Source organism: Oncorhynchus mykiss, chromosome 1, assembly GCF_057628025.1.
Source record: "Oncorhynchus mykiss isolate SJ-2025 chromosome 1, ASM5762802v1, whole genome shotgun sequence".
In the NCBI taxonomy this organism is placed as follows: domain Eukaryota; kingdom Metazoa; phylum Chordata; class Actinopteri; order Salmoniformes; family Salmonidae; genus Oncorhynchus; species Oncorhynchus mykiss.
The window spans coordinates 4,771,426-4,795,761 of NC_143022.1; the positions used below are offsets into that span (position 1 = coordinate 4,771,426).

Consider the following 24,336-nt stretch of genomic DNA (forward strand, 5'->3'; position numbering starts at 1 on the left):
GGGAGGGAGGGATGAGTGGGTGGAGGGAGGGGTTTATGGATGAAGGGAGGGCGGGGTGGGTGGGAGGAATGAGGGAGGGAATAAGGGAGGAGGAGGAGGAGGGAGGGAGGGGTGTAGAGAGGGTGGGCAGGAGGGATTGGTGGGTGGGTGGATGGATAGAGGGAGGGAGGGATGGGTGGAGGGAGGGATGGGTGGGTGGATGGAGAGAGGGAGGGAGGGAGGGAGGGATGAGTGGGTGGAGGGAGGGAGGGAGGGATGAGTGGGTGGAGGGAGGGAGGGAGGGATGAGTGGGTGGGTGGATTCATTTACTAACGAACAAGGATAACACAACAAAGTCAATTTGCTTATTTCCACAGTGGTGCTTTTCCTGCAGTCAAACGACCAAAGCGCCCTCTAGTGGTCTCATGGGTGGAATGTTATTACAATTGTGAATACATAATTAAATCCGGTGTTTCTATGTCAAAATATTTTGTTATATTTCAGTCTTCTGTGATACTGTCTTCTGTACTATATCTGACATGGTACAGGTGTCTTCTTTTAAGCCCATAACCATGTGTGTGAGGTGGATACTTTGGTTTCAAAATAGATTTGTTTAAGGACTACCTAGAAACACTCACCTGATTTAGCCCACTGCAGTAAAATGTTATAATGCTCAGTCCTTAAAGGGAACATTAACAGAAGCAGAACATATGCCTAGTCCAGTCCAGTACATACCTGGAGCTCAGTCCAGTACAGTACATACCTGGAGCTCAGCCCAGTCCAGTCCAGTACATACCTGGAGCTCAGCCCAGTCCAGTCCAGTACATACCTGGAGCTCAGTCCAGTCCAGTACATACCTGGAGCTCAGTCCAGCCCAGTCCAGTACATACCTGGAGCTCAGTCGAGCCCAGTCCAGTACATACCTGGAGCCCAGTCCAGTCCAGTACATACCTGGAGCCCAGTCCAGTCCAGTACATACCTGGAGCACAGCCCAGTCCAGTCCAGTACATACCTGGAGCTCAGTCCAGTCCAGTACATACCTGGAGCTCAGTCCAGCCCAGTCCAGTACATACCTGGAGCTCAGCCCAGTCCAGTACATACCTGGAGCTCAGTCCAGTCCAGTACATACCTGGAGCTCAGTCCAGCCCAGTCCAGTACATACCTGGAGCTCAGTCGAGCCCAGTCCAGTACATACCTGGAGCCCAGTCCAGTCCAGTACATACCTGGAGCCCAGTCCAGTCCAGTACATACCTGGAGCACAGCCCAGTCCAGTACAGTACATACCTGGAGCTCAGCTCAGTCCAGTCCAGTACATACCCGGAGCTCAGCCCAGTCCAGTACAGTACATACCTGGAGCTCAGCCCAGGCCAGGGCCGTAGCCAGCCGCTCCTCGTTCACCCTCAGCCCAGCCGCCCGGTCCTCAGTCACCCCCAGCTCTCTCCTCAGCTCTGCTAGCCTTTTCATTGGATTGATTCGACAATTTAAAAAAACACAATTCAACAACCCATTTATGATACAATGCATTTAAAATGATTGAACATAACAAACAACAAAAAAACATTTAATGTAGATTTCCCCCTAAATAGACAGACCCCCAAAATAATATATTTTTCATTTGATGGCCATATAAACAATTAGAAATAATAGTGGATAGTTTTAGACAGTTCTGGAACACAACTTTCTGGTAGAAATAATTATACATTGCTGAGGTGTACTCACTTTTGAGGACATAAGCTCTAGTACATCGTACAAATATTATGAAAATATTAAATATCATATATGATGTAGTTCCTATTTAACAAAAGTATGGGGAGAAAAGGGCTTCGAAATAACTAAAAATGCTTTATAAATATAGTGACAATCAAAACAACTTATTATAATAATTTACCTTTCTTATACCTGTAAAATAAACATGAACAAACTTAGTGACAGTCTGATACTGACACCATTTCATATAACTGATGACAGAGACCTTTCTGCTAAACGTCCTCTGAGAGACGCAGAAACACCATTCAAATGTGTCCAGGACTCGTCCATCTTTGACCAAGACAAAGTGGTCTTGTTTCAAATCTAAAATTTTTCATTAAATGTACTTTTTGTTTTTCATGTTGAGAACTCTAAATCCATCCGAGAACATCGCAGTGAGATTTTATTTATTTATTTTATTTCACCTTTATTTAACCAGGTAGGCAAGTTGAGAACAAGTTCTCATTTACAATTGCGACCTGGCCAAGATAAAGCAAAGCAGTTGAAACTACTATTGTTGCATTTGCTAGACTCTCTCGTTTCACAGGCACAGGAAATCCTTCCATTGTCTGGATAGGCCAGAAAATGTGACATGTCGCTTCCTATGCAAATTAACGATTTCCTGTGTCTGTGAGTCTCACAGCTGTGCTTTGCAATAGTGTATATGAATGTGGACAACCAGCGCTTTTAGGGAGTGTAAAGCAATTGATGTTGCGCCGTTCACAGAGCGTGCTGTACACAGAAATATCAATCGGAAACTGATTCACAACCGCTCAAAGTCCCCTGACGTTTTAACAGACTTGACGTTTAGGAGGATTTATTATTTCCATCGTGGTCCTCTTGTTTTGGCTGGATAAGGCTTCCCTGATAGCGATAACTATCACGTAACAATAATATAAACACCAGATTATAAATACAGGAAACCAATTACCTCTCCCCCAGGGCTGCCACCTCTCCTTCCAGTTCGGCTGCCCTCCGCTGTGCCCGTTCCAGCTCTCCCTCTAGGGTCCTCTGGGTGAGCTCCAGACGTGATGCCCGGCTTTCCGCTGTCTCCAGGGCCTCCTTCAGCCTCCGACGCTCCCCCTCACAGCGAGCCTCCGCGGCCCGGGAACGATCCAGCTTCTCCTGGAACTCAGTCAGTTAGTCAGCCAGCCAGCCAGCCAATCAGTCAGTCAGTCAGCCAGCCAATCAGTCAGTCAGTCAGCTAGCCAATCAGTCAGTCAGCCAGCCAGCCAGCCAGCCAGCCAGCCAGCCAATCAGTCAGTCAGCCAGCCAGCCAGCCAGCCAATCAGTCAGTCAGCCAACACTCAGTCAGTCAGTCAGTCAACACTCAGTAAGTCAGTCAACACTCAGTCAGTCAGTCAGTCAGTCAGTCAACACTCAGTCAGTCAGTCAACACTCAGTCAGTCAGTCAACACTCAGTCCGTCAGTCAGTCAACACTCAGTCAGTCCGTCAGCACTCAGTCAGTCAGTCAACACTCAGTCAGTCAGTCAACACTCAGTCAGTCAGTCAACACTCAGTCAGTCAGTCAACACTCAGTCAGTCAGTCAACACTCAGTCAGTCCGTCAACGCTCAGTCAGTCCGTCAACGCTCAGTCAGTCCGCCAACACTCAGTCAGTTTAGTCAGTCCGTCAACACTCAGTCAGTTTAGTCTGTCAACACTCAGTCAGTTTAGTCAGTCCGTCAACACTCAGTCAGTTTAGTCCGTCAACACTCAGTCAGTTTAGTCAGTCTGTCAACACTCAGTCAGTTTAGTCAGTCAATAGTCAGTCAGTCAGTCAGTCAGCCAGCCAATCAGTCAGTCAGTCAGCCAGCCAATCAGTCAGTCAGTCAGTCAGCCAGCCAATCAGTCAGTCAGTCAACACTCAGTCAGTCAGTCAGTCAACACTCAGTCAGTCAGTCAGTCAACACTCAGTCAGTCAGTCAGTCAACACTCAGTCAGTCAGTCAGTCAACACTCAGTCAGTTTAGTCAATCAATAGTCAGTCAGTCCATCAGTCAGCCAATCAATCAAATCACAAATTCAGCCAATCAATCAATCAATCAATCAATCAATCAATCAATCAATGAACTGTAAGATTTGTCACGTTGTGTCCCCAGACCTCCATCCCTGCTCAGTCAACATGAAACAGCGTAAGGTTGGATGACTTTCAGCCAGGGTAGTTAACAGTACCTGCAGTGTCCTACTATTAGCTTCAGAGGTCTGCAGACTAGTCTTGAGTTTAACTACTTCCTCTGCCAGGCTCTTCCTGTCCCTGTCCCCTCGCCGTGTCACTTCCTCCTGCAGGGAGAGGGAGGTCTGAGCCCCGTACAGCTGCTCCGACACCTCTCTCTTCCCTGGAAAACACACAGACAGAAAGATCTGAGCCCCGTACAGCCTCTCCGTTCCCTGGACAACAGACAGAGAGATCCGAGGCCCATACAGGCTCTCCCTTCCCTGGCCAACAGACAGAGAGATTCGAGGCCCATGCAAGCTCTCCCTTCCCTGGACAACACACAGACAGAGAGATCTGAGCCCCGCACAGCCTCTCCCTTCCCTGGACAACAGACATAGAGATCTGAGCCCCATACAGCCTCTCTCTTCCCTGGCCAACAGACAGAGAGATTCGAGGCCCATACAGCCTCTCTCTTCCCTGGACAACACACAGACATAGAGATCCGAGGCCCATACAGGCTCTCCCTTCCCTGGACAACACACAGACATAGAGATCCGAGGTCCATACAGGCTCTCTCTTCCCTGGACAACAGACAGAGAGAGAGATCTGAGCCCCGTACAGGCTCTCCCTTCCCTGGCCAACAGACAGAGAGATTCGAGGCCCATACAGGCTCTCCCTTCCCTGGACAACAGACAGAGACGACCCACTACACAATGCAATTAAAGTCTCCTTTTTTACAATATCTGAGCATCTATTTAGATACTCCCATGCCATTGGTTTGCTCATTGGATTTCAGTTTGTATTGACTGCTATGTGTGGATGGAAATATACTTCAACTTGAACTGAAACACAGTACTATTCAGTCCTCAAAATGTGTACCGTATCATGCCTTGCTCTCTCACCCTCCTCCAGGCCCTTCAGGGCTTTGGTCAACTGTTGCAGCCTAGTGCCTGACTTGTCCTGGCTGGTCTGTAGCTCGGCCACCTGCCGGGTTAGACTGGTCACTCGGGCCTTAGCTTCATCCTGCAGGGGAGAGGAACCGACCGTCAGTCACTCATAACGACATGATCACGACGCAGATTCAAAAGGAGCCGATGATTCTATGAAATTATTTATGCGATAATATTGCGATGATTTATGCGGAAACGATTGGGTCAAATTTGCATAATATGCAGGGATTGTTGATTTAGCTGTAAATAAATAAAAAAAGAAAATTGCGATCGCGTAATCGTGGAGGGACTGGACAATAATCTACCAGTACTGAGGACATCTTCTGTGTTTAGCTCCCGCTTTAAAAGGACTGAGTGTTACAGTACCCTGTGTCTCTTGGTGTCTTTGAGTTCCTGGTGGAAGTCCCTGAGGGCTCTCTGCACCGCGTCCACATCCAGCTCCCCCTCGTCACTACAGGATGGGAAGGACACAGGACCTCCCGGGGATGTGCTGGTTTCACCTATTACATTTAGAGATGCACGCCAACTCACTGAGACACTGATTTATTTAATTGTTTTACATTATTATTATTTTATGTTATGTTAGCTTAACACCAGAATCACTGTCCTTATCAGTCATTACAAAGAGTGGCGGTCCGTTCTACGGCATTAGTGAGTGACCATCATACCCTTCACAGGTGAGCGACTTCTCCAGGGGGAGGGGCTTCTTCCTCTGGACCCAGGGGTCTGTGAGCGTCCTATCCCGAGGGTTCGTCTCAGGGCAGAGGTCAGCCCGACCAGCCTGTGCTCCAGCTCTCTGCGTTGGGCTTCCCCGTGTCCTAGCTGCTCCTCCAGCCCCTGAGCACGGCCCTCTGCTAGGCTAACACGCAGGGTGAGCTCCCTTAACTGGGGAAAGGTTGGGAACCACGATGGCTCTGTGGTTAGCATTGGCGGTCACACAACAAAGTGTTGCATTGTGGTCTGTTAGAGACCAGTTGCTGTGGGTTGATGGGCGAGACCAGAGAACTAGTATAGACCAGAGAACTAGTATAGACCAGAGAACTAGCATAGACCAGAGAACTAGTATAGACCAGAGAACTAGTATAGACCAGAGAACTAGTATAGACCAGAGAACTAGCATAGACCAGAGAACTAGTATAGACCAGAGAACTAGTATAGACCAGAGAACTAGCATAGACCAGAGAACTAGCATAGACCAGAGAACTAGTATAGACCAGAGAACTAGTATAGACCAGAGAACTAGCATAGACCAGAGAACTAGCATAGACCAGAGAACTAGCATAGACCAGAGAACTAGTATAGACCAGAGAACTAGTATAGACCAGAGAACTAGTATAGACCAGAGAACTAGTATAGACCAGAGAACTAGCATAGACCAGAGAACTAGCATAGACCAGAGAACTCGTATAGACCAGAGAACTAGTATAGACCAGAGAACTAGCATAGACCAGAGAACTAGCATAGACCAGAGAACTAGTATAGACCAGAGAACTAGTATAGACCAGAGAACTAGTATAGACCAGAGAACTAGTATAGACCAGAGAACTAGCATAGACCAGAGAACTAGTATAGACCAGAGAACTAGTATAGACCAGAGAACTAGCATAGACCAGAGAACTAGCATAGACCAGAGAACTAGTATAGACCAGAGAACTAGTATAGACCAGAGAACTAGCATAGACCAGAGAACAAGCATAGACCAGAGAACTAGTATAGACCAGAGAACTAGTATAGACCAGAGAACTAGTATAGACCAGAGAACTATTATAGACCAGAGAACTAGCATAGACCAGAGAACTAGCATAGACCAGAGAACTAGTATAGACCAGAGAACTAGTATAGACCAGATAACTAGTATAGACCAGAGAACTATAGCATAGACCAGAGAACTAGCATAGACCAGAGAACTAGCATAGACCAGAGAACTAGCATAGACCAGAGAACTAGCATAGACCAGAGAACTAGTATAGACCAGAGAACTAGCATAGACCAGAGAACTAGCATAGACCAGAGAACTAGCATAGACCAGAGAACTAGCATAGACCAGATAACTAGCATAGACCAGAGAACTAGCATAGACCAGAGAACTAGTATAGACCAGAGAACTAGTATAGACCAGAGAACTAGCAGAGACCAGAGAACTAGCATAGACCAGAGAACTAGTATAGACCAGAGAACTAGTATAGACCAGAGAACTAGTATAGACCAGAGAACTAGTATAGACCAGAGAACTAGTATAGACCAGAGAACTAGCATAGACCAGAGAACTAGCATAGACCAGAGAACTAGTATAGACCAGAGAACTAGTATAGACCAGAGAACTAGTATAGACCAGAGAACTAGCATAGACCAGATAACTAGTATAGACCAGGGAACTAGTATAGACCAGGGAACTAGTATAGACCAGAGAACTAGCATATACCAGAGAACTAGTATAGACCAGAGAACTAGTATAGACCAGAGAACTAGTATAGACCAGAGAACTAGTATAGACCAGAGAACTAGTATAGACCAGAGAACTAGCATAGACCAGAGAACTAGTATAGACCAGAGAACTAGTATAGACCAGAGAACTAGTATAGACCAGAGAACTAGCATAGATCAGAGAACTAGCATAGACCAGAGAACTAGTATAGACCAGAGAACTAGTATAGACCAGAGAACTAGTATAGACCAGAGAACTAGTATAGACCAGAGAACTAGTATAGACCAGAGAACTAGCATATACCAGAGAACTAGCATAGACCAGAGAACTAGTATAGACCAGAGAACTAGTATAGACCAGAGAACTAGTATAGACCAGAGAACTAGTATAGACCAGAGAACTAGCATAGACCAGAGAACTAGTATAGACCAGAGAACTAGTATAGACCAGAGAACTAGTATAGACCAGGGAACTAGTATAGACCAAAGAACTAGTATTGACCAGAGAACTAGCATAGACCAGAGAACTAGTATAGACCAGAGAACTAGTATAGACCAGGGAACTAGTATAGACCAAAGAACTAGCCAAACGTGTGGATAGGTATGTCATATTTCATTGAAAGTAACAAAACAGACACTTGCCAATAAACCCAATGATGGCGAGTTCATGGATACCATCGTAGTGAGGAATATAACGTGGTTAGAGTGGGGGGAAAACCCCTCTGCACATGTGCAGATACTTGGCTAATGCTGTTGTTCTTCATCTGTGTATCTACTAGCTATCTAGTATACAACCGCCACCATAGTTAGCATGATGGCTAAGTGTGACATGTATTCCTATGGGAAATGCTAACTCACCGTGTCAGTAATACGTGTCTTTACCTGAGTAGACTGCTCCTCTAGTGCCACCACTAATTTTGAGGTCTCTTCGCAGTGGAGGAGGAGACTCTGTTGAAGCCCCGCCTCCCTCTCCGCTAGCACTTCCCTCATCTGACGCTCCGTGTCCTCCAGCTCCACAATACGACGCTGCAGCCCGGAAGCCTGATGGAGAGATACGGGAAATAGAGAGAAGAGAGGGGCATTATGGGGAGGATTTTAAGACATTTTCTAAATGCACTTTATATACCTTTTATAACTACGAATGAAAAGCTGAAAAAAACTGAAATAAGTCAATAACTATTCTACCAGGTTCTCATGGCAAGCCTAAATAATAGTATTTAACATTATACAGTGCCTTGCGAAAGTATTCGGCCCCCTTGAACTTTGCGACCTTTTGCCACATTTCAGGCTTCAAACATAAAGATATAAAACTGTATTTTTTTGTGAAGAATCAACAACAAGTGGGACACAATCATGAAGTGGAACGACATTTATTGGATATTTCAAACTTTTTTAACAAATCAAAAACTGAAAAATTGGGCGTGCAAAATTATTCAGCCCAGAGGTTTTCCAAGTCCTTGCAAAGAACACCTAATGCAACAAAAAAAAAAGCAGACATTGAAAATCCATCTGTGAAATTAGAAATTACACTTTGGATGGTGTATCAATACACCCAATACAAATACACAGGAGTCCTTCCTAACTCAGTTGCCGGAGAGGAAGGAAACTGCTCAGGGTGACTTTAAAACAGTTACATAGTTTGAAAGTCGGCCCTTCTCCTTGTTCGGGTGGTGTTCGGCGGTCGACGTCACCGGCTTTCTAGTCACCACCGATCCATGTTTCAGTTTCGTGTTGTTTTGTCTGTATTACACACACCTGGTTTCAATTCCCATATCATGTTCCTTATTTAACCCTCTGGCATACATTTCTGTTCTGGTCGCGATTGTTCGTTTCTTAGTGGTTGTTGTAGGTGTTAGTTTGCATGTATTTTCCTATTTGGTATATTGCTTGGATTTTTTGTTGAGTAAACTCAGTTGTGTTGCTCAAACCTGTGTCCTGCGCCTGACTCTGCTACATCTCTGCACCCAATCTGCACCCACTGACAATAGCTGTGATGGGAGAAAACTGAGGATGAATCAACAACATTTTAGTTACTCCACAAAACTAACCTAAATGTCAGAGTGAAAAGAAGTAAGTTTGTACAGAATAAAAAATATTGCAAAAGGCACTAAAGTAATACTGCAAAAGTAAAAAAGTAATTATCCTGATTTGTGTTTGGGGCAAATCCAATACATCACATTACTGAGTACCACTCTCCATATTTTCAAGCATAGTGGTGGCTGCATCGTGTTATGGGTATGCTTGTAATCCTTAAGGACCGGGGAGTTTTTTTCAGGATAAAAAATTAAACAGAATGGAGATAAGTACAGGCAACATCCCAGAGGAAAACCTGGTTCAGTCTGCTTTCCAATAGACACTGGGAGATGAATTTATCTTTCAGCAGGACAATAACCTAAAAACCAAAGCCAAATCTACACTGGAGTTGCTTACCAAGAAGACAGTGAATGTTCCTGAGTGACAGAGTTACTGTTTTGACTTAAATCTACGTGAAAATCTATGGCTAGACATGAAAATAGTTGTCTAGCAATAATCAACAACCAATTTCACAAATCTTGAATAATTTTGAAAAGAATAATGGTCAAATGTTGCACAATCCAGGTGTCGAAAGCTCTTAGAGACTAACCTAGAAACACTCACAGTTGTAATCGCTGTCAAAGGTCAACATGTATTGACTTGAATACTTAATATATATTTGCGTTTTATTTTTCATACTGTGAATGTGGAACCTCAACTTTTTCCTCAACTTGTTACGATTAAATAGATTGATGAGGAAAACAATCTATACCAATCATCACCACATTCTATACCAATCACCGCATTCTATACCAATCACCGCATTCTATACCAATCACCACCGCATTCTATACCAATCACCGCATTCTATACCAATCACCGCATTCTATACCAATCGCCGCATTCTATACCAATCATCACCACATTCTATACCAATCACCGCATTCTATACCAATCACCACATTCTATACCAATCACCACATTCTATACCAATCACCACATTCTATACCAATCACCACATTCTATACCAATCATCGCATTCTATACCAATCACCGCATTCTATACCAATCATCACCACATTCTATACCAATCACCGCATTCTATACCAATCACCACATTCTATACCAATCACCGCATTCTATACCAATCGCCGCATTCTATACCAATCACCACATTCTATACCAATCATCACCGCAATCTATACCAATCACCGCATTCTATACCAATCACCACATTCTATACCAATCATCACCGCATTCTATACCAATCACCGCATTCTATACCAATCACCGCATTCTATACCAATCACCGCATTCTATACCAATCACCGCATTCTATACCAATCACCGCATTCTATACCAATCACCACATTCTATACCAATCACCGCATTCTGTACCAATCACCGCATTCTATACCAATCACCGCATTCTATACCAATCACCGCATTCTATACCAATCACTGCATTCTATACCAATCACCGCATTCTATACCAATCACCGCATTCTGTACCAATCACCACATTCTATACCAATCAGCGCATTCTATACCAATCACCACATTCTATACCAATCACCGCATTCTATACCAATCACCGCATTCTATACCAATCACCACATTCTATACCAATCACCGCATTCTATACCAATCACCACAATCTATACCAATCACCACATTCTATACCAATCACCGCATTCTATACCAATCACCACATTCTATACCAATCATCACCGCAATCTATACCAATCACCGCATTCTATACCAATCACCACCAGTCAATTGCCAGTCAATTGCTGCTGGTGATTCTCTGATCCACCTCTACGCAGATGACTCCATTCTGTATACATTTGGCACATCTTTGGACACTGTGCTAACAAACCTCAAAACGAGCTTCAACGCCATACAATACTTCGTCCATGGCCTCCAACTGCTCTTAAGCGCTAGTAAAACTAAGTTCATGCTCTTCAACCGATCGCTCCCTGCACCTGCCCGCCCGTCCAGCATCACTACTCTAGACGGTTCTGACTTAGAATATGTGGACAACTATAAATACCTATGTGTCTGGTTAGACTGTAAACTTTCCTTCCAGACTCACATTAAGCATCTGTACACAGCCCATCTGTAAATAGCCCATCCAACAACCTCATCCCCATATTATTACTTACCCTTACAACATCATCTGCACATATTTCACTCCAGTGTTAATCTGCTAAATGCTCTTCAACCGATTGCTGCCCACATCCGCCTGCCTGTCTAGCATCACTACTCTGGGCGGTTCTGACTTAGAATATGTGGACAACTACAGGTTGTAGTGTCTGGTTAGACTGTAAACTCTCCTTCCAGACTCACATTAAGCATCACCAATCTAAAATTAAATCTAGAATCTGCTTCCTATTTTGCAACAAAGCCTCCTTCACCCATGCCGCCAAACATACCCTCGTAAAACTGACTATCCTACCGATCCTTGACTTCGGCGATGTCTTTTACAAAATAGACTCCAACATTCTACTCAGCAAACTGGATGTAGTCTATCACAGTGCCGTCAGTTTTGTCACCAAAGCCCCATATACTACCCATCCCTGCGACCTGTATGCTCTCGTTGGCTGGCCCTCGCTTCATATTCATCGCCAAAACCACTGGCTCCAGGTCATCTATAAGTCTTTGCAAGGTAAAGCCCTGCCTTATCTCAGCTCACTTGTCAACATAGCAACACCCACCCATTGCACGCGCTCCAGCAGGCATATCTCACTGGTCATCCCCAAAGCCAACATTTCCTTTGGCAGCCTTTCCTTCCAGTTCTCTGCTGCCAATGACTGGAACAAATTGCAAACATCTCTGAAGCTGGAGTCTTATATCTCCATCTCTAACTTTAAGCATCAGCTGTCAGAGCATCTTACCGATCACTATACCTGGACACAGTCCATCTGTAAATAGCACACCAGACTACCTCATCCCCATATTATTACTTACCCTCTTGCTCTTTTGCACCCCAGTATCTCTACTTGCACAACATAATCCGCACATCCATCACTCCAGTGTTAATGCTAAATTGTAATTATTTTAACCTCCATGGCCTGTTTATTGCCTTACCTCCCTACTCTTCTACATTTGCACACACTGTACATAGATCTTTCTATTTTTCTTTTTTATTGTGTTATTGACTGTACGTTTGTTTATGTGTTGTTGTTTTTGTCCCACTGCTTTGCTTTATCTTGGTCAGGGTCACAGTTGTAAATGAAAACTTGACTGGTTTTCCTGGTTAAATAAAGGTGAAATCAAATACAGAAATAAATCAAATATAATATACACAATAGACCATAATGACAAAGCAAAAACTGTTTTTTTTTTTTTTTTTTTGCTAATTTATAAGGACTGGCCACCCCTCAGAACCTGGTTTCTCTCTAGGTTTCTTCCTAGGTTCCTGCCTTTCTCGGGAGTTTTTCCTAGCCACTGTTCTTCTACATCTGCATTGTTTGCTGTTTGGGGATTTAGACTGGGTTTCTGTACAGCACTTTGTGACATCGGCTGATGTAAAAAGGGCTTTATAAATACATTTGATTGATTGATTGATTGTTGAAGCACCTTTGGCAGTGATTACAGCATCGAGTCTCCTTGGATATGACGCTTTCAGGTCTCACCAGATGTTCGATTGGGTTCAAGTCCGGCCTCTGGCTGGGCCACTCAAGGTCATTCAGAGACTTGTCCCGAAGCCACTCCTGTGTTGTTTTGGCTGTCATTGTCCTCTTGGGTCAATGTCCTGTTGGAATGTGAACCTTCACCCCAATCTGAGGTCCTGAGCACTCTGGAACAGGTTTTGATCGAGGATCTTTCTGTAGTTTTCTCCGTTCATCTTTGCCTCCATCCTGACTAGTCTCCCAGTCCCTGCCGCTGAAAAACATCCACACAGCATGATGCTGCCATCACCATGCTTCATCGTAGGGATGGTGTCAGGTTTCCTCCAGACGTGACACTTGGCATTCAGGCCAAAGAGTTCAATCTTGGTTTCATAAGACCAGAGAATATTGGTCTGAAATTCTTTAGGTGCCTTTTAGTAAACTCCAAGTGGGCTGTCATGTGCCTTTTACTGAGGAGTGGCTTCCGTCTGGCCACTCTACCATAAAGACCTGATTGGTGGAGTGCAGCAGAGATGGTTGTCCTTCTGGAAAGTTCTCCCATCTCCACAGAGGAACTCTGGAGCTTTCTCAGAGTGACCATCAGGTTCTTGGTCACCTCCATGACCAAGACCCTTCTCCCCCGATTGCTCAGTTTGGCCGGGCTGCCAGCTCTAGGAAGAGTCTTGGTGGTTCTAAACTTCTTCAATTTAAGAATGATGGAGGCCACTACGTTCTTGGGGACCTTCGATGCTGTAAAAATGTTTTGGTTCCCTTTGCCCAGATCTGTGCCTCGACACAATCCTGTCTCGGAGTTCTACGGTCAATTCCTGCGACCTCATGGCTTGGGTTTTGCTCTGACATGCACTTTCAGCTGTGGGACCTTATATAGACAGGAGTGTGCCTTTCTAAATCATGTCCAATCTATTGAATTTACTACAAGTGGACTCCAATCAAGGCGTAGAAACATCTCAAGGATGATCAATGGAAATAGGATGCACCGGAGCTCAATTTCGAGTCTCCTAGCAAAGGGTCTGAATACTGATACATTTGCAATACATTCTAAAACCCTGTTTTTGCTTTGTCATTATGGGGTATTGTGATGTCATTATGGGGTATTGTGATGTCATTATGGGGTATTGTGAGCCCTGTGGGCCTCCTATGGTAACGCACCTCCTTCCTGTCCTCCTCCCCCAGCCCTGTGGGCCTCCCATGGTAATGTACCTCCTTGATGGCCGCCTCCCTACCCGCCTCGCTCTCCAGGACTCTCTGTTTAAGACTGAAGGACTCCCTCCTCGCCTCCTCTTCCTTCACCTCCTCCTGACACACCCTGGCCTGCAGTTCTCCCATCTCCTCCCTCTGTTGGGCAGCCTCCCTCTCTAAGATCTTCACCTGAACAGGTAGAGAGAGAGACTGATTAGAGGCTGTGGCAGAAGAAGAACAAGAAGAAGAAGACGAAGCCTCACCTGTCTGCGTAGCTCCTGCAGCTCTCTGCGTGCCTGCAGCCGGGACTTCTCCAGCTCTCTCATGATGCTCCTCAGCTTGGACACTTCCTGCTGCAGGGAGGTCTTACACACCTCCAGCACCACCACTTTCTGCTCCTTGTCCTCCAGGCTACGCCGCAGACTGATGGGAGACATGGAGGCAGAGACAGGGTTATAGAGGTAGATTTCTGTCAAAACTATTACAAAAATACACTTTCGGCTCCTTGTCCTTGACACTACGCCGCAGACTGACGGAGATGGAAGCAGATACATGGAGGTAAAGTACTGTCAAAATATTGAAGAAATATATTGTCACAATTCAAATAGTGATGTGTGGGGTTGAGTCAGAACTCACAATCCCCACTGTTATACCCGCGGGACTGGTGGTTTTAGGATGTGGATGAAGGGCAGGGGGTTAAATAAAGACAAAACAATGCATCAAAATATTCAGAAATGTATCATTCTTGTGCAATTCATATTTATGGGCCACAGTGAGGTTTTACTTTCATTATTTGTATCTATCGTTAGTGTGTAGACTAAACCTCAACTATAGAGCCTCAATGTATCTGGTCTAACTATATAGAGCAGTAGTCTAATGTTATAGAACAGAGGACCAGAACAGTAGTCTAATGTTTTAGAAGAGAGGACCAGAACAGTAGTCTAATGTTATAGAAGAGAGGACCAGAACAGTAGTCTAATGGTATAGAAGAGAGGACCAGAACAGTAGTCTGTTATAGAAGAGAGGACCAGAACAGTAGTCTAATGTTATAGTAGAGAGGACCAGAACAGTATTCTGTTATAGAAGAGAGGACCAGAACAGTAGTCTGTTATAGAAGAGAGGACCAGAACAGTAGTCTAATGTTATAGAAGAGAGGACCAGAACAGTAGTCTGTTATAGAAGAGAGGACCAGAACAGTAGTCTGTTATAGAAGAGAGGACCAGAACAGTAGTCTAATGTTATAGAAGAGAGGACCAGAACAGTAGTCTAATGTTATAGAAGAGAGGACCAGAACAGTAGTCTAATGTTTTAGAAGAGAGGACCAGAACAGTGGTCTGATGTTATAGAAGAGAGGACCAGAACAGTGGTCTGATGTTATAGAAGAGAGGACCAGAACAGTAGTCTAATGTTATAGAAGAGAGGACCAGAACAGTAGTCTAATGTTATAGAAGAGAGGACCAGAACAGTAGTCTGTTATAGAAGAGAGGACCAGAACAGTAGTCTAATGTTATAGAAGAGAGGACCAGAACAGTAGTCTGTTATAGAAGAGAGGACCAGAACAGTAGTCTAATGTTATAGAAGAGAGGACCAGAACAGTGGTCTGATGTTATAGAAGAGAGGACCAGAACAGTGGTCTGATGTTATAGAAGAGAGGACCAGAACAGTAGTCTGTTATAGAAGAGAGGACCAGAACAGTAGTCTGTTATAGAAGAGAGGACCAGAACAGTAGTTTAATGTTATAGAAGAGAGGACCAGAACAGTAGTCTGTTATAGAAGAGAGGACCAGAACAGTAGTCTGTTATAGAAGAGAGGACCAGAACAGTGGTCTGATGTTATAGAAGAGAGGACCAGAACAGTAGTCTGTTATAGAAGAGAGGACCAGAACAGTAGTCTGTTATAGAAGAGAGGACCAGAACAGTAGTCTGTTATAGAAGAGAGGACCAGAACAGTAGTCTAATGTTATAGAAGAGAGGACCAGAACAGTGGTCTGATGTTATAGAAGAGAGGACCAGAACAGTGGTCTGATGTTATAGAAGAGAGGACCAGAACAGTAGTCTAATGTTATAGAAGAGAGGACCAGAACAGTAGTCTAATGTTATAGAAGAGAGGACCAGAACAGTAGTCTAATGTTATAGAAGAGAGGACCAGAACAGTAGTCTGTTATAGAAGAGAGGACCAGAACAGTGGTCTGATGTTATAGAAGAGAGGACCAGAACAGTAGTCTGTTATAGAAGAGAGGACCAGAACAGTAGTCTGTTATAGAAGAGAGGACCAGAACAGTAGTCTAATGTTATAGAAGAGAGGAACAGAACAGTAGTCTAATGTTATAGAAGAGAGGACCAGAACAGTAGTCTAATGTTATAGAAGAGAGGACCAGAACAGTAGTCTAATGTTATAGAAGAGAGGACCAGAACAGTAGTCTGTTATAGAAGAGAGGACCAGAACAGTGGTCTGATGTTATAGAAGAGAGGACCAGAACAGTAGTCTGTTATAGAAGAGAGGACCAGAACAGTAGTCTGTTATAGAAGAGAGGACCAGAACAGTAGTCTAATGTTATAGAAGAGAGGACCAGAACAGTAGTCTAATGTTATAGAAGAGAGGACCAGAACAGTAGTCTGTTATAGAAGAGAGGACCAGAACAGTGGTCTGATGTTATAGAAGAGAGGAACAGAACAGTAGTCTGTTATAGAAGAGAGGACCAGAACAGTGGTCTGATGTTATAGAAGAGAGGACCAGAACAGTAGTCTGTTGTAGAAGAGAGGACCAGAACAGTAGTCTAATGTTATAGAAGAGAGGACCAGAACAGTAGTCTGTTAGATAAGAGAGGACCAGAACAGTAGTCTAATGTTATAGAAGAGAGGACCAGAACAGTAGTCTGTTATAGAAGAGAGGACCAGAACAGTAGTCTGTTATAGAAGAGAGGAACAGAACAGTAGTCTAATGTTATAGAAGAGAGGGCCAGAACAGTAGTCTAATGTTATAGAAGAGAGGACCAGAACAGTAGTCTGTTATAGAAGAGAGGACCAGAACAGTAGTCTAATGTTATAGAAGAGAGGACCAGAACAGTAGTCTGATGTTATAGAAGAGAGGACCAGAACAGTAGTCTGATGTTATAGAAGAGAGGACCAGAACAGTAGTCTAATGTTATAGAAGAGAGGACCAGAACAGTAGTCTGATGTTATAGAAGAGAGGACCAGAACAGTAGTCTGATGTTATAGAAGAGAGGACCAGAACAGTAGTCTGTTATAGAACAGAGGACCAGAACAGTAGTCTGTTATAGAAGAGAGGACCAGAACAGTGGTCTGACGTTATAGAAGAGAGGACCAGAACAGTAGTCTAATGTTATAGAAGAGAGGACCAGAACAGTAGTCTGATGTTATAGAAGAGAGGACCAGAACAGTAGTCTGATGTTATAGAAGAGAGGACCAGAACAGTAGTCTAATGTTATAGAAGAGAGGACCAGAACAGTAGTCTAATGTTATAGAAGAGAGGACCAGAACAGTAGTCTGTTATAGAAGAGAGGACCAGAACAGTAGTCTGTTATAGAAGAGAGGACCAGAACAGTAGTCTGATGTTATAGAAGAGAGGACCAGAACAGTAGTCTAATGTTATAGAAGAGAGGACCAGAACAGTAGTCTAATGTTATAGAAGAGAGGACCAGAACAGTAGTCTGATGTTATAGAAGAGAGGACCAGAACAGTAGTCTATTGTTATAGAAGAGAGGACCAGAACAGTAGTCTGTTATAGAAGAGAGGACCAGAACAGTAGTCTAATGTTATAGAAGAGAGGACCAGAACAGTAGTCTAATGTTATAGAAGAGAGGACCAGAACAGTAGTCTAATGTTATAGAAGAGAGGACCAGAACAGTAGTCTGTTATAGAAGAGAGGACCAGAACAGTAGTCTGTTATAGAAGAGAGGACCAGAACAGTAGTCTAATGTTATAGAAGAGAGGACCAGAACAGTAGCCTAATGTTATAGAAGAGAGGACCAGAACAGTGGTCTGTTATAGAAGAGAGGACCAGAACAGTAGTCTAATGTTATAGAAGAGAGGACCAGAACAGTAGTCTAATGTTATAGAAGAGAGGACCAGAACAGTAGTCTGATGTTATAGAAGAGAGGACCAGAACAGTAGTCTAATGTTATAGAAGAGAGGACCAGAACAGTAGTCTAATGGTATAGAAGAGAGGACCAGAACAGTAGTCTAATGTTATAGAAGAGAGGGCCAGAACAGTAGTCTGTTATAGAAGAGAGGACCAGAACAGTGGTCTGTTATAGAACAGAGGACCAGAACAGTAGTCTAATGTTATAGAAGAGAGGACCAGAACAGTAGTCTAATGTTATAGAAGAGAGGGCCAGAACAGTAGTCTAATGTTATAGAAGAGAGGACCAGAACAGTAGTCTGTTATAGAAGAGAGGACCAGAACAGTGGTCTGTTATAGAACAGAGGACCAGAACAGTAGTCTAATGTTATAGAAGAGAGGACCAGAACAGTAGTCTAATGTTATAGAAGAGAGGGCCAGAACAGTAGTCTAATGTTATAGAAGAGAGGACCAGAACAGTAGTCTGTTATAGAAGAGAGGACCAGAACAGTGGTCTGTTATAGAACAGAGGACCAGAACAGTAGTCTAATGTTATAGAAGAGAGGACCAGAACAGTAGTCTGTTATAGAAGAGAGGACCAGAACAGTAGTCTGTTATAGAAGAGAGGACCAGAACAGTAGTCTAATGTTATAGAAGAGAGGACCAGAACAGTAGTCTAATGTTATAGAAGAGAGGACCAGAACAGTAGTCTAATGTTATAGAAGAGAGGACCAGAACAGTGGTCTGATGTTATAGAAGAGAGGACCAGAACAGTAGTCTGATGTTATAGAAGAGAGGACCAGAACAGTAGTCTAATGTTCTAGAAGAGAGGACCAGAACAGTAGTCTGTTATAGAAGAGAGGACCAGAACAGTAGTCTGATGTTATAGAAGAGAGGACCAGAACAGTAGTCTGTTATAGAAGAGAGGACCAGAACAGTAGTCTAATGTTATAGAAGAGAGGGCCAGAACAGTAGTCTGTTATAGAAGAGAGGACCAGAACAGTGGTCTGTTATAGAACAGAGGACCAGAACAGTAGTCTAATGTTATAGAAGAGAGGACCAGAACAGTAGTCTAATGTTATAGAAGAGAGGGCCAGAACAGTAGTCTAATGTTATAGAAGAGAGGACCAGAACAGTAGTCTGTTATAGAAGAGAGGACCAGAACAGTGGTCTGTTATAGAACAGAGGACCAGAACAGTAGTCTAATGTTATAGAAGAGAGGACCAGAACAGTAGTCTAATGTTATAGAAGAGAGGACCAGAACAGTAGTCTGTTATAGAAGAGAGGACCAGAACAGTAGTCTGTTATAGAAGAGAGGACCAGAACAGTAGTCTAATGTTATAGAAGAGAGGACCAGAACAGTAGCCTAATGTTATAGAAGAGAGGACCAGAACAGTGGTCTGTTATAGAAGAGAGGACCAGAACAGTAGTCTAATGTTATAGAAGAGAGGACCATAACAGTAGTCTAATGTTATAGAAGAGAGGACCAGAACAGTAGTCTGATGTTATAGAAGAGAGGACCAGAACAGTAGTCTAATGTTATAGAAGAGAGGACCAGAACAGTAGTCTAATGGTATAGAAGAGAGGACCAGAACAGTAGTCTAATGTTATAGAAGAGAGGGCCAGAACAGTAGTCTGTTATAGAAGAGAGGACCAGAACAGTGGTCTGTTATAGAACAGAGGACCAGAACAGTAGTCTAATGTTATAGAAGAGAGGACCAGAACAGTAGTCTAATGTTATAGAAGAGAGGGCCAGAACAGTAGTCTAATGTTATAGAAGAGAGGACCAGAACAGTAGTCTGTTATAGAAGAGAGGACCAGAACAGTGGTCTGTTATAGAACAGAGGACCAGAACAGTAGTCTAATGTTATAGAAGAGAGGACCAGAACAGTAGTCTAATGTTATAGAAGAGAGGGCCAGAACAGTAGTCTAATGTTATAGAAGAGAGGACCAGAACAGTAGTCTGTTATAGAAGAGAGGACCAGAACAGTGGTCTGTTATAGAACAGAGGACCAGAACAGTAGTCTAATGTTATAGAAGAGAGGACCAGAACAGTAGTCTGTTATAGAAGAGAGGACCAGAACAGTAGTCTGTTATAGAAGAGAGGACCAGAACAGTAGTCTAATGTTATAGAAGAGAGGACCAGAACAGTAGTCTAATGTTATAGAAGAGAGGACCAGAACAGTAGTCTAATGTTATAGAAGAGAGGACCAGAACAGTGGTCTGATGTTATAGAAGAGAGGACCAGAACAGTAGTCTGATGTTATAGAAGAGAGGACCAGAACAGTAGTCTAATGTTCTAGAAGAGAGGACCAGAACAGTAGTCTGTTATAGAAGAGAGGACCAGAACAGTAGTCTGATGTTATAGAAGAGAGGACCAGAACAGTAGTCTGTTATAGAAGAGAGGACCAGAACAGTAGTCTAATGTTATAGAAGAGAGGGCCAGAACAGTAGTCTGTTATAGAAGAGAGGACCAGAACAGTGGTCTGTTATAGAACAGAGGACCAGAACAGTAGTCTAATGTTATAGAAGAGAGGACCAGAACAGTAGTCTAATGTTATAGAAGAGAGGGCCAGAACAGTAGTCTAATGTTATAGAAGAGAGGACCAGAACAGTAGTCTGTTATAGAAGAGAGGACCAGAACAGTGGTCTGTTATAGAACAGAGGACCAGAACAGTAGTCTAATGTTATAGAAGAGAGGACCAGAACAGTAGTCTAATGTTATAGAAGAGAGGACCAGAACAGTAGTCTGTTATAGAAGAGAGGACCAGAACAGTGGTCTGTTATAGAACAGAGGACCAGAACAGTAGTCTAATGTTATAGAAGAGAGGACCAGAACAGTAGTCTAATGTTATAGAAGAGAGGACCAGAACAGTAGTCTGTTATAGAAGAGAGGACCAGAACAGTAGTCTAATGTTATAGAAGAGAGGACCAGAACAGTAGTCTGATGTTCACCCCAGATTGGGGTGAAAATCCCCCCCCCCCCCCCCCCCCCCCCCCCCCCCCCCCTCCCGTTTAATCCCCATTATTGCATTTTCTCCCCGGTCCCTAAACGTCTTTGCTGCGTGAGAGAAGCAGAGATGACAGAGGAAAGAGAAAACCAACGTTATTGATGTCAACCAGATTGAACCATTCATTCTATCCCTTTATGACATTATTCATTCTATTCCTTTATGACATCACTCATTCTATCCCTTTATGACATCATTCATTCTATCCCTTTATGACATCATTCTGGTGAGGGTTTTTATTAAAGTCTTCTTGGGGCAACACTAATGACAGAAGAGAAGCTGCACATGTTTAATCATCGATATATCATTTATAACAAATAGCCAGCCAAAATGTCGGAAACGATAAGCAGAAACATAGGCCTGTCAGAAAATCTTTATGCCATCTCTGACTGTACAGAGTATTTTCGGGTGTGGGCCTCATCACATGGAGTGGGTTTAGAAAACACTCATTTCAAACCAGTGTTGTCTTTAAACTCCATACCGTCTACATCATTTCTACTTCATAAAACCCAATAAAGCCCTGGACCCATGTGCACACATTGTAGGCTGTATAAGATCAGACAATCCTGTTTTTGGTTGTCGTTCTCTTGACAGAGGCTCTCAGCTCCTCGTTGGAGGGTTAGAGTTAGAGTGACTGTATCTGTTGTCTGTATGGAACAGAGTGACTGTACCTGTTGTCTGTATGGAACAGAGTGACTGTATCTGTTGTCTGTATGGAACAGAGTGACTGTACCTGTTGTCTGTATGGAACAGAGTGACTGTACCTGTTGTCTGTATGGAACAGAGTGACTGTATCTGTTGTCTGTATGGAACAGAGTGACTGTACCTGTTGTCTGTATGGAACAGAGTGACTGTATCTGTTGTCTGTATGGAACAGAGTGACTGTACCTGTTGTCTGTATGGAACAGAGTGACTGTATCTGTTGTCTGTATGGAACAGAGTGACTGTATCTGTTGTCTGTATGGAACAGAGTGACTGTGTCTGTTGTCTGTATGGAACAGAGTGACTGTACCTGTTGTCTGTATGGAACAGAGTGACTGTATCTGTTGTCTGTATGGAACAGAGTGACTGTACCTGTTGTCTGTATGGAACAGAGTGACTGTATCTGTTGTCTGTATGGGACAGAGTGACTGTACCTGTTGTCTGTATGGAACAGAGTGACTGTGTCTGTTGTCTGTATGGAACAGAGTGACTGTACCTGTTGTCTGTATGGAACAGAGTGACTGTATCTGTTGTCTGTATGGAACAGAGTGACTGTACCTGTTGTCTGTATGGGACAGAGTGACTGTACCTGTTGTCTGTATGGAACAGAGTGACTGTGTGTGTTGTCTGTATGGAACAGAGTGACTGTACCTGTTGTCTGTATGGGACAGAGTGACTGTACCTGTTGTCTGTATGGAACAGAGTGACTGTACCTGTTGTCTGTATGGAACAGAGTGACTGTGTCTGTTGTCTGTATGGAACAGAGTGACTGTATCTGTTGTCTGTATGGAACAGAGTGACTGTACCTGTTGTCTGTATGGGACAGAGTGACTGTACCTGTTGTCTGTATGGAACAGAGTGACTGTACCTGTTGTCTGTATGGGACGGTGAGTGACTGTATCTGTTGTTTGTATGGGACGGTGAGTGACTGTATCTGTTGTTTGTATGGGACGGTGAGTGACTGTATCTGTTGTTTGTATGGGACAGTGAGTGACTGTACCTGTTGTTGTCGTTCTCTGCTCTCTTCACTGCAGCTCTGAGCTCCTGGTTGGAGGAGTGGATGGCCTCCTTGTCTCGGATCTCGTCCCCCAGCAGCCTCCTGAGGTCCAGCACCTCCTTCCTCTGGTCGTCCCTCTCCTGAGCCACTTCCCTCAGCTCCCTGTGGGACTCGATCAGCTCTTCCCGCCCTGCGTCACGTTCATCCTCCGCCCGATGGAGGTCCCGCCGAAGACCCTCCACCTAGCAGGACCAGGGAATGGAGATGAGAGGAGGAGCTCACTGAGGCTACAAACCAGAGATGGAGACCGGACTCGAACCCAAGAGACCACGTTGGACTCGATTCAATCCGTATCGCAGAAGTCCCACTTCACAGCGTGATTGCAGAGGCAGTGTTTACTGTGTATGCAGTCTCCGCGAACGCAGAAACATTGTCTCAACATTTGTACTACGTTATAACGCAGATATTCTGGGATACGGATTGAATCTAGGCCCAAGACTGCTTCAAATGAACCAGACCAAGGAAGGCAGGACAGGGGAGGAGAGGTGGAGGGAGGACAGGAGGGAGGAGAGGGGAGGAGAGGTGGAGGGAGGAGAGGGGAGGAGAGGTAGAGGGAGGAGGGAGGAGGGAGGAGGGCGGAGAGGGGAGAGGGGAGAGAGGAGGAAGGAGGGAGGAGAGGAGGGAGGAGGGAGGAGGGAGGAGAGGAGGGAGGAGAGGGGAGGGAGGAGGGAGGAGAGGGTAGAGAGGAGGGAGGAGGGAGGAGGGAGGAGAGGAGGGAGGAGAGGGGAGGGAGGAGGGAGGAGAGGGGAGGGAGGAGGGAGAGGCACGATGTTTATACATAATATGTTTTCTTCTCATCAATTCTAATCCCTTTCCAACCCATCATACTTAATTTCAGGGAAATGGGGGGGGGGGGGGGGGGGATTTCAAATACTATTCAGGGAAAAGGGGGTATGGAGAATACCCTGGGTTCAAATACTATTCAGGGAAAAGGGGGTATGGAGAATACCCTGGGTTCAAATACTATTCAAAATCATTCATCATTCATGTTCTTATGATGAACTACTGCATTGTTTCCACAGTGCCAGCCAAGCTCGATCAAGCTCAGCTAAAGTATTGGGAATAATTCGAATACTATTTGAATCCAGGTCTGGAGGGTAGAGGAGAGCCCTCTGATTGTGGTCCTCAAGTAGATGAGAGTGAAGCTAGGGGAACCTGTCCCATCTCATCGGAGTCTGCCTCTCCCTGCAGCAGGAGAGAAAATAAACACTGCCCCAACTGACTTATTTACACTAGGGGTTAACTCCAACTTTGATTTCATTATATTACCAAGAGTGCGCTCTCTCTCTCTCTCTCTCTCTCTCTCTCTCTCTCTCTTTCTCTCTCTCTCTCTCTCTCTCTCTCTCTCTCTCTCTCTCTCTCTCTCTCTCTCTCTCTCTCTCTCTCTCTCTCTCTCTCTCTCT

At 44.2% G+C, this 24,336-nt stretch overlaps 1 protein-coding gene across 1 annotated transcript in view; it reads right to left on the minus strand.

The window, feature by feature from the left end:
• Nucleotides 1–24,336, minus strand: part of crocc2 (ciliary rootlet coiled-coil, rootletin family member 2) — a 182,783-nt gene that overhangs the window by 30,503 nt on the left and 127,944 nt on the right. The window contains exons 24-33 of the mRNA XM_036983156.2: nt 22,877–23,115; nt 14,347–14,506; nt 14,105–14,272; nt 8,139–8,297; nt 5,501–5,717; nt 5,199–5,332; nt 4,785–4,905; nt 3,900–4,063; nt 2,657–2,850; nt 1,330–1,435 (exon numbers count right to left, since the gene is read on the minus strand). Of these exons, the coding sequence (XP_036839051.2) occupies nt 1,330–1,435; nt 2,657–2,850; nt 3,900–4,063; nt 4,785–4,905; nt 5,199–5,332; nt 5,501–5,717; nt 8,139–8,297; nt 14,105–14,272; nt 14,347–14,506; nt 22,877–23,115 (1,662 nt within the window). The remainder of the gene's footprint in view (nt 1–1,329; nt 1,436–2,656; nt 2,851–3,899; nt 4,064–4,784; nt 4,906–5,198; nt 5,333–5,500; nt 5,718–8,138; nt 8,298–14,104; nt 14,273–14,346; nt 14,507–22,876; nt 23,116–24,336) is intronic.